This window comes from Chiloscyllium plagiosum, chromosome 30 (genome assembly GCF_004010195.1).
Source record: "Chiloscyllium plagiosum isolate BGI_BamShark_2017 chromosome 30, ASM401019v2, whole genome shotgun sequence".
Classification (NCBI taxonomy): Eukaryota; Metazoa; Chordata; class Chondrichthyes; order Orectolobiformes; family Hemiscylliidae; genus Chiloscyllium; species Chiloscyllium plagiosum.
Genome location: NC_057739.1, coordinates 2,760,202 through 2,771,325, shown reverse-complemented (window position 1 = coordinate 2,771,325; position 11,124 = coordinate 2,760,202). Strand labels below are relative to the sequence as shown.

Here is an 11,124-nt window from a genome sequence, read left to right as displayed (position 1 = left end):
ACCTTGCTAATCAGTCTCCTATGGGGAACCTTGTTGAACACCTTACTGAAGTCCAGATAGATCACATCTGCTCTGCCCTCATCAATTTTCTTTGTTACTTCTTCAAAAAACTCAATCAAGTTTGTGAGACGTGATTTCCCACGCACAAATCCATGTTGACTATCCCGAATCAGTCCTTGTCTTTCCAAATACATGTACATCCTATCCCTCCGGATTCCCTCCAACAACTTGCCCATCACCGAGGTCAGGCTCACCGGTCTATAGTTCCCTGGCTTGTCTTTACCGCCCTTCTTAAACGGTGGTACCATGTTTGTCAACCTCCAGTTTTCTGGCACCTCACCTGTGACTATCGATGATACAAATATCTCAGCAAAGGCCCAGCAATCACTTCTCTAGCTTCCCACAGAGTTCTAGGGTACACCTGATCAGGTCCTGGGGATTTATCCACTTTTAACCATTTCAAGACATCCAGCACTTCCTACTTATTTACAAAACAAAACTTCTTATCTCAAAACCAGGCAGCGTTAGGTTCTTCTGTTTGGATTGTCCTGTGTCGTCGTCGTCGTCTTAGGGATTCTGGTTACTGATCGAAAAAGGTACCTTTTAACAGAGTTATTTTTCAGGCAGTCTCTTTATATGCTGGGCCTCGGCAGTTCTCCACTCAACTGTTTAATTTTTTCCTGGTCTTATATCCCAGAGCATTGGATTGTGTCATTGGCTTTTAAGATTGTCAATATACTCAACTCAAACTTGATTGGCATTTGATATTTTTGGAGTAAAATTTAAACTGGCTGAACTCGAACCAGTATTTTTTCGTTTCCAGGCAACCAGCTACCCCAGTGCTGGAGCACATTAAAGTGTGTCTTATCGAGAACACTTAGTGCTGTCACTGCTAGCTTTTAACTCTCTTAAAAGGTATAATTCACCCACATCTTCATAAGACTATCCTCATCACTTTGTCACTTAGGCAGCCATACGATGGATCAGGTACTGGGGGATAGGAGGTGGGAGTGTCATTGAATGGATATTTCCAGATGGGAGTGGAATACACGCTGGAGGTCATCAGTGTTAGGACTCTGATTGTTATTTTCTTAGAAACATACGGGAGGGACCTGGCTGAGGGAAATAATATTCTAAGGTCAGCAAAAATGGCCAAATAAAAAGTAGGATTGGTGGCAACGTGTTTCAGCAGGACATCAGTCAGTACGAAATGGTGCAATTTAGAAGGAAAAGATGGACCGAACCAAGATAATTATGTTAATAATTACCAACCTGTAAAGGATACAGAAAGTTAATAAGGTATTTATGAACTTGTACTGAATTCTATATTAAATACAAAAATGTGAAAGATTTGCTAAACCTTTCAAATCACTGAAAAATTGTCAGTTGGTGTATTCTCAACAATTATGGAAGCCACAGTTAAGGAGAAATGTGCATTAGAATACTGAAAAATACAGATCTATCACTCTATGACATGGGTACAGTACTGGTGGGGACAGGTCTGTCCCTGTATAACACTGGGGTACAGTCCTGGAGCGGAAAGGTCCGTCACTGTGTAACACTGGGTTAAAGTACTGGTGGGGACAGGTCTGTGACTGTATAACACTGGGGTACAGTACTGGTGGGGACAGGTCTGTGTCTGTATAATAGTGGGGTACAGTACTGGTGGGGACAGGTCTGTGTCTGTATAACACTGGGGTACAGACATGGTGGGGACGGGTCTGTCACTGTATAACACTGGGGTACACTACTGGTGGGGACGGGTCTGTCACTGTATAACACTGGGGTACAGTCCTGGTGGGGATAGGTCTGTCACTGTATAACACTGGGGTACAGTACTGGTGGGGACGGGTCTGTCACTGTATAACACGGGGGAACAGTACTGGTGGGGACGGGTCTGTCTGTATAACACTGGGGTACAGTACTGGTGGGGACAGGTCTGTGTCTGTATAACACTGGGATACAGTACCGGTGGGGATGGGTCTGTCTGTACAACACTGGCGTGGATAGGTCTGTGTCTGTATAACACTGGGGTACAGTACTGGTGGGGACAGGTCTGTGTCTGTGTAACACTGGGGTACAGTACTTGTGGGGACAAGTCTGTCACAGTATAACATTGGGGTGCAATACTGGTGAGGACAGGTCTGTGTCTGTATAAAACTGGGACACAGTACTGGTGGGGATAGGTCTGTCACTGTATAACACTGGGGCACAGTACTGGTGGGGACAGGTCTGTCTCAGTATAACACTGGGGTACAGTACTGGTGGGGACAGGTCTGTGTCTATATAACACTGGGGTACAGTACTGGTGGGGACAGGTCTGTCCCTATATAACACTAGGGTACAGTACTGGTGGGGACAGTGCTGTCACTGTATAACACTGGGGTACAGTACTGGTGGGGACAGGTCTGTGTCTGTGTAACACTGGGGTACAGTACTTGTGGGGACAAGTCTGTCACAGTATAACATTGGGGTGCAATACTGGTGAGGACAGGTCTGTGTCTGTATAAAACTGGGACACAGTACTGGTGGGGATAGGTCTGTCACTGTATAACACTGGGTTAAAGTACTGGTGGGGACAGGTCTGTGACTGTATAACACTGGGGTACAGTACTGGTGGGGACAGGTATGTGTCTGTATAACACTGGGGTACAGTACTGGTGGGGACAGGTCTGTCACTGTATAACACTGGGACACAGTACTGGTAGGGACAGGTCTGTCACAGTATAACACCGGGGTACAATACTGGTGGGGACAGGTCTGTCACTGCATAACACTGGGGTACAGTACTGGTGGGGACAGGTCTGTCACTGTATAACACTGGGGTACAGTACTGGTTGGGACAGGTCTGTCACTGTATAACACTGGGGTACAGTCCTGGTGGGGACAGGTCTGTCCCTGTGTAACACTGGGCTACAGTACCGGTGGGGACGGGTCTGTCTGTATAACACTGAGATACAGTACTAGTGGGGACGGGTCTGTCACTGTATAACACTGGGGTACAGTACTGGTGGGGACAGGTCTCTGTCTGTATAACACTGGGGTACAGTACTGGTGGGGAGAGGTCTGTGTCTATATAACACTGGGGTACAGTACTCATGGGGACAGGTCTGTCACAGTATAACACTGGGGTACAGTATTGGTGGGGACAGGTCTGTCACAGTATAACACTGGGGTACAGTACTGGTGGGGACAGGTCTGTGTCTGGATAACACTGGGGTATAGCACTGATGGGGACAGGTTTGTGTCTGTATAACACTGGGACACAGTACTGGTGGGGACAGGTCTGTCACTGTGTAACACTGGGGTACAGTACTGGTGGGGACCGGTCTGTCACTGTATAACACTAGGATACAGTACTGGTGGGGACAGGTCTGTCACTGTGTAACACTAGGGTACAGTACTGGTGGGGACAGTGCTGTCACAGTATAACACTGGGACACAGTTCTTGTGGGGACAGGTCTGCCCCTGTGTAACACTGGGGTACAGTACTGGTGGGGACAGGTCTGTCAGTGGGGACAGGTCTGTCACTGTATAACACTGGGGTACAGTACTGGTGGGGACAGGTCTGTCTGTATAACACTGAGATACAGTACTGGTGGAGACGGGTCTGTCACTGTATAACACTGGGGTACAGTACTGGTGGGGACACGTCTGTCCCTGTGTAACACTGGGGTACAGTACTGGTGGGGACAGGTCTGTCCCTGTGTAACAGTGAGTACAGTACTGGTGGGGACAGGTCTGTGTAACACTGGGGTACAGTACTTGTGGGGACAAGTCTGTCACTGTATAACACTGGGGTACAATACTGGTGGGGACAGGTCTGTGTCTGTATAACACTGGGACACATTACTGGTGGGGATAGGTCTGTCCCTGTGTAACACTGGGGTACAATACTGGTGTAGACAGGTCTGTCACTGTACAACACTGGGGTACAGTACTGGTGGGGACAGGTCTGTCACTGTATAACACTGGGGTACAGTACTGGTGGGGACAGGTCTGTGTCTATATAACACTGGGGTACAGTATTGGTGGAGACAGGTCTGTGTATATATAACACTGGGGTACAGTACTCGTGGGGACAGGTCTGTCACTGTATAACACTGGGTTAAAGTACTGGTGGGGACAGGTCTGTCCCTGTATAACACTGGGATATAGTACTGGTGGGGACAGGTCTGTCACAGTATAACACTGGGGTACAGTACTGGTGGGGACAGCTCTGTCCCTGCATAACACTGGGGTACAGTACTGGTGGGGACAGGTCTGTCACTGTATAACACTGGGGTACAGTACTGGTGGGGACAGGTCTGTCCCTGTATAACACTGGGATACAGTACTGGTGGGGACAGGTCTGTCACTATAATACTGGGATACAGTACCGGTGGGGACAGGTCTGTCTTTGTATAACACTGGGGTACAGTACTGGTAGGGACAGGTCTGTCCCTGTATAACACTGGGACACAGTACTGGTGGGGACAGGTCTGTCCCTGTATAACACTGGGGTACAGTACTGGTGGGCACAGGTCTGTCCCTGCATAACACTGGGGTACAGTACTGGTGCGGACAGGTCTGTCACAGTATAACACTGGGGTACAGTACTAGTGGGCACAGGTCTGTCACAGTATAACACTGGGGTACAGTACTGGTGGGGACAGGTCTGTCGCTGTATAACACTGGGGTACAGTACTGGTGGGGACAGGTCTGTCACTATAACACTGGGGTACAGTACTGGTGGGGACAGGTCTGTCACAGTATCACACTGGGGTACAGTCCTGGTGGGGACAGGTCTGTCCCTTTATAACACTTGGATACAGCACTGGTGGGGACAGGTCTGTCCCTGTATAACACTACAGCAAATCAGTTTCTTTGTTATATTTTTGTACAAATGCTGGCAATTCTCTTATTTTCCCTCTTTTTTTTTCTGTAGAACTTCCTGGCTTTGTGTGCTAGTGATTATTACAATGGATGTTTGTTCCACCGCAACATCAAAGGGTTCATTGTACAGACCGGCGACCCTACAGGTAACCTTCTAATTACTGGTGAACCTAGTTTCAGGCAGCAGGACTCTATGCTCTCCAATACTCTCCATAGTCAAAGTGTGGTGTTGGAAAAGCACAGCAGGTCAGGCAGCATCTGAGGAGCAGGATGATTGACATTTCGGGCAAAAGCCCTTCATCAACAATACTCTCTATACCCCTTTTCCTCCTTTTAACCTTTCTCTTTCTCGACAATATTGGTATCTACCCTTCAATTTCTCTGTGATTTTGTTTGAGAATCATTCCTGCCATATGGGGGATGATTTACAATATTGAAAGTTTTATGTAAATCACAAGTTATTGTTATGGTCATGGCCTGTATTGATGTATTCTCCCACAGGCACTGGCAAAGGAGGATCCAGTATCTGGGGTGGCAAGTTTGAAGATGAGATTAATGAACATCTTAAGGTGATTCTACATGTTCCTAACTTTGTTTTAATCATCATAACCTGACACCCAATGAACGGCAGTAAAATCAGAGTGTGACCTGTTTGGGTGGGATCAGATCAGGTGACACCTCTCAACTCCCCGGGTGGGATCTGCGGGGGTGACTGAGACCAGCAAAGGGGATGTCCGACTGTGATGTTTATTTGTGACTCCTTTTTCACCTTCCTGTTGTGATCTTTTTCAGCACAACGTCAGAGGAGTTGTCTCCATGGCAAACAACGGCCCTAACGCAAATGGGTCACAATTCTTCATCACGTATGGGAAGCAGCCTCAGCTAGACATGAAGTACACAGTGTTTGGAAAGTAGGTTTGTTCATATAACACTGTGGTACAGGCTATGTCTGCTGGTCCCTCCAGCCCTGCGGAGCATTCAACTTCTTGACTTTTTTTCAGGGTGCTCTTACAACAATCTTTATAGGAAAGTACTCTGCCAGGACAATACAAGTGTGTGAAAGTGAGGACTGCAGATGCTGGAGATCAGAGCTGAAACATGTGTTGCTGGAAAAGTGCAGCAGGTCAGGCAGCATCCAAGGAGCAGGAGAATCGACGTTTCTGGCTGAAGAAGGGCTTATGCCCGAAACGTCGATTCTCCTGCTCCTTGGATGCTGCCTGACCTGCTGCGCTTTTCCAGCAACACATTTTTCAGCAATACAAGTGCATGGCTATCACACTGGCCTAGCCCTGTGAACAGTAATTTAGTGATTTAAAAAAAAATCTATCAGTTCATGGGATGTAGGTGTTGTGGCAACTCCTTCCTAATCATTTCAGTGTAGGAACATTCAAAGTGCTGATAGGAAAGGGATCCCAAGATTTTGACCTGGTGATACTGAAGAAATTTAGAACATTGAACGTTACAACACAGTCCAGGCCCTTGATGTTGCACGAACCTGTGAAATTAATCTGATGCCCATCTAACCTACACCATTCCATTATTATCCATATATACGGCCAATTCCCATCTAAATGCCCTTAACGTCAGTGAGTCTACTATTGTTGCAGACAGGCCGTTCCACGCCCCTACTACTCTCCAAGTAAAGAAACTACCCCTGATATCTGCCCTAAATCTATCACCCCTCAATTTAAAGCTATGTCCCCTCGTGTTAACATTCACCATCAGAGGAAAAATGCTCTCACTATCCACCCTCTCTCACCCTCTGATTATCTCATACGTCTCGATGAAGTCACCTCTCAACCTTCTTCGCTCTAACGAAAACAGCCTCAGTTCCCTCAGCCTTTCCTCATAAGACCTCCCTTCCATACCAGGCAACATCCTCGTGAATTTCCTCTGAATCCTTTCACATCCTTCCTATAATGCGGTGACCAAAACTGCACGCAATACTCCCAAGTGTGGCCTTACCAGTGTCTTGTACAGCTGAAGTGTGACCTCGTGGCTCCAAAACTCAATCCCTCTACCAATAAACACCAACACATCATATGTCTTTTCACAACCCTGTCAACCTCTGTGGCAACTTTCAGGGGTTTATGCACCAGGACACCTAGATCTCTCTGTTCATCTACACTGCCAAGAATTTTACCATTAGTCCAGTACTCTGCATTCCTGTTACTTTTTGCAAAGTGAACTACCTCACACTTTTCCGCATTGAACTCCATTTGCCACTTCTCAGCCCAGCCCTGCATCCTATCTATGTCTCTCTGTAACCCACAACATCCTTCGGCACTATCCACAACTCTGCCTGCCTTAGTGTCATCTGCAAATTTACTAACCCATCCTTCTACGCCCACATCAAGATCATTTAGAAAAATTACAAACAGCAGTGACACCAAAACAGATCCTTGCGGCACACCACTGGTAACTAAGTTCCAGGATGAACATTTCTCATCAACACCACCCTCTGTCTTCTTTCAGCTCGCCAATTTCTGATCCAAACCGCTAAATCACCCTCAATCCCATGCCTCTGTGTTTTGTGCAATAACCTACCGTGGGGAACCTTATCAAATGCCTTACTGAAGTCCATATACATCACATCAACCGCTTTACCTTCATCCACCTGTTTTGTCACCTTCTCGAAGAACTCAATAAAGTTAGTGAGGCACGACTTAGCCTTCATAAACTGTGTTGAGTATCCCTAATCAAATTATTCCTTTCCAGATGATTATAAATCCTATCTCTTATAACCTTTTCCAACACCTTACCCACCTCCAAAGTAAGGCTCACTGGCCTATAATTACCAGGATTGTCCCGACTCCCCTCCTTAAACAAGGGGACAACATTTGCTATCCTCCAGTTTTCTGGCACTACTCCTGTCAACAACGATGACATAAAGATCAAAGCAAAAGGCTCTGTAGTCTCCTCCCTGGCTTCCCAGAGAATCCGAGGATAAATCCCATCGAGCCCTGGGTCTTACCTATTTTCAGATCTTCCAAAATTGCTAAAATGTCCTCTTTGTTAACCTCAATCCCATCTAATCTAGTAGCCTGTATCTCCGTATTCTCATTAACATTGCACTTTTCCAATGTGAATACTGACTAAAAGTATTCATTAAGCACTTCCCCTGTGTCCTCCGATTCCACACAACTTTCCACTACTATCTTTGGCCCTAATCTTACTCTAGTTATTCTTTTATTCCTGATATACCTATAGAAAGCCTTGGAGTTTTCCTTGATCCTATCTGCCGACAACTTCTCATGTCCCCTCCTGGCTCTTCTTAGCCTTCTCTTAGTCTGGTGGTTTGTTTCCAAATCAGGATGGTGAGTGGTTTGAGGGGAACTTGCCTGTGGTGGTGTTCCCATATTTCCGCTATCCTTGTCCATGTAAAGTGGGTGTTGATGGTATTGGAACGTGCAAATAAAGGATTTCAGAATTTCTGCAGTGCATCTTGCAGATGGTTAGAGTCTGCTCCTCTTGAGTGTTGATGGTGGATAGAATGAGTATTGATGGTGATGGACATAGTACCAGTCAAGCGGGGGCTGCTTTGTCCTGGTTGATATGAAGCTTGTTGAGTGTTGTTGTAGCTGCACTCGTCCATTACACTGTTGTGCCTTGCACGTGGTGGATAGGCTTTGTGCAGTCAGGAGGTTACTTGCTGCTGAATTCCTAGCCTTTGGCCAGCTCTTGTAGCCATAGTATTAATATTGTTGGTCCATTTCCTAGTCAGTGGTAACCACAGGATATTGATAATGGGGGGAGGGATACAGTTTTGGCACTGCTGTTGAATGTCAAAGGGAGATAGTTAAATTCTGTCTTGTTGAAGATAGTCATTGCCTGGCATTATTGTATTCAGAATGTTACTTGCCACTTCTCACTTCAAGCATGGGTATTATCCTGGGCATACGTGTTGACTGTTTCAGTGTCTGAGAAGCCATGAAGGGAACTTTGCTTCTGTTTTTATTAGAAGCATCCATATGTCATGTTGTAAAAGTGCTGTTCCAGACGTGTAATTACATTTACAGAGAAGGGTCACTTCGCATCTTGTCTTATCTATTCTCCTACATAGAGTGGAATTGGTCTTTTTTTTTAAAAGTCATCCAGGCATCACCTATTGAGGATCTGCCTGTACCACCCTGTTTCCTGCCATCCATTGAACAGAGGGTAACAGCAAGTGTCATTAGTGTCTTTCACACATCAAATTCAATGAACTTGCTCCAGATCTGAGTACAGAGTTTTAATGTCAGTGTATGTTGTGGGTCTGTTCGGCAGGAACGAAGGATGGTCATATCATGAACCATTAATTAATCTTATTGGGAACTGCAGTTTGATGTTAAATTTGGGCCGATAAGTGGGAGTTTTGTGTGTAGTGACAGCTGCTGACTGAGCTGTGAATGTAGTTTTGTGTATGAGGGGCAGCTATGAAAGGAGGTACAATTACTGCTCATGTCTGTCAGTGTGGAGTAAACACTCCATGTAACAAAGCTGAACAGGAGTAAGACTATTTCCTAGCTTGAGCTTGTTCCATTATTCAGTGCTGATTATGTGACTCTTCACTGATCAATTGCTGCTTGTGGAAGAAAGAAAATTCCCTCCCCATGCAGAAGCATTGCCCAATTTCACTCCTGCAAGATCTGGCTTTAAAATTTAGACTCTACCCCTTAGTCCCAAACTCATCTTCATATCTCGAAAGCTTGAATCAAATTGGCCCTTGCTATTCTAAATTCCAGAGAAACGAGTTCCCTTTCTCATGTTGTCTTTCTCTTTTCCGATTACAGGGTAATCGATGGGTTAGAGACTCTCGATGAACTGGAAAAGCTTCCAGTTAATGAGAAAACATTCAGACCACTGACTGATGTCCGCATCAAAGATGTTGTTATTCATGCCAATCCGTTTGCACTCTGATCCCAGATGTGGCTGTCAGACCAGAGGCAACTTGTGGGACTGAGGACTGTGGTCAAGCTGCTGGGATGCTAGCAGAGACTGACAGAAGATCAAATCAGTGAGAGCTACCCTCTCTATGAACCACCAAGTTTTCCACTGCTCACCTGGATGTGATCCTTGGAATCACAAGGATTGCAAGGACTGCATGTGATGCTCCCACTGACACACTGTCTGTCTATCTCCAATCCTCCATCTTATTCTCTCTGCAATTTCTCTGCCTCTTTCTCCCCCCCTCCCCCCATCTACATATTCATTCCATGCCTCTTGCTGTTGTACTCTGTCACTCCTGTTCTGTCTCCCACTTGTTAGTTCCTACTCTTTCGCTTGTTACTCCCCTCTCTCTCTTTCTCTCCTCCACCCCGTCTATCTCACATTCTTTCACTTCTCCTCTCACTCTCTCTCTCTTGTTCATTCCTCTCTTTCCCTCCCCGGTCAGCTGAGTTCCCAGCCCAGTGCTTCCAAAACTATTTCTCACTGTGGCTCAGTTTAGAGGCTTGAAATGATTGTAACCTCTTTGTGAGAACTGAGTGGAGGGAGGAAGGAAAACACCTCAAGGGGCAGGGGATGGAGTGGGTGGAGCTCCACAATGACCATTGCTGCCTTTGAGTTCACCCCCCCCGAAGTTTGGCTTGCATCCCATTGGGGTGCTGCCATCCACTTTGGGAAGCCCTGTCCCTCCCCAGTAAATGAAGGGAATTGCTAATTAAATGATGTTAAACTGAAAGATTGGGAGTCTGCACATCATCAATCTCAGAGGAGAGAATGGACATTGAAACTGCAGGTATAAATATTCTGAATTAGGATTTCTTTATGCTTGATTTAGATTTCAGCTGGACTTGACTTGGTATATGGTTTGTCTGTCACTGTACTAACCCCCTCAATCTGAAGCACGGAGTTGCTGGTATCAGGCAGCAGCTAAACTGGATCTGATCGTTTTTTTCATTGCTTCGGAGAACTCTTTATGTGGACTGTTACTGGGACATCTATGATTTGATATATGTTATACAAACAAACTTGATGTGTTTTTATAGCATTCAAAGGTGTAATTATTAAAAAGAACTTTTCATATACAGGGTGAAATATAAAGCCTATTTTTAAGTAATTTCTGTTGTGGATGGCGATCTTTATATTGGCTGATGTAAATGCAAACAGTATTGCAGGAACTGGGTTCCCTCGGAGTTAAGATTGTTATCCTGTGCTTTACAGTCTTGACTGTGGATCCATGGTCCGTGCTGAGAATATACCTGGCAAACCTTTAAACCTTTCGATCCGTGTCAGGGATAGGAATAAACCGGCCAGAAATAAGGGAGT

General features: G+C 45.7%; 1 protein-coding gene across 1 annotated transcript in view; it reads left to right on the top strand.

Moving 5' to 3' along the window:
* The window catches only part of ppil3 (peptidylprolyl isomerase (cyclophilin)-like 3), a 13,613-nt gene extending 2,910 nt beyond the window's left edge, over positions 1-10,703 (top strand). Inside the window, exons 3-6 of the mRNA XM_043719811.1 lie at positions 4,928-5,021; positions 5,377-5,444; positions 5,668-5,786; positions 9,648-10,703. Of these exons, the coding sequence (XP_043575746.1) occupies positions 4,928-5,021; positions 5,377-5,444; positions 5,668-5,786; positions 9,648-9,774 (408 nt within the window). The 3' untranslated portion in view covers positions 9,775-10,703. The remainder of the gene's footprint in view (positions 1-4,927; positions 5,022-5,376; positions 5,445-5,667; positions 5,787-9,647) is intronic.
* Positions 10,704-11,124: the final 421 nt, after the last annotated feature.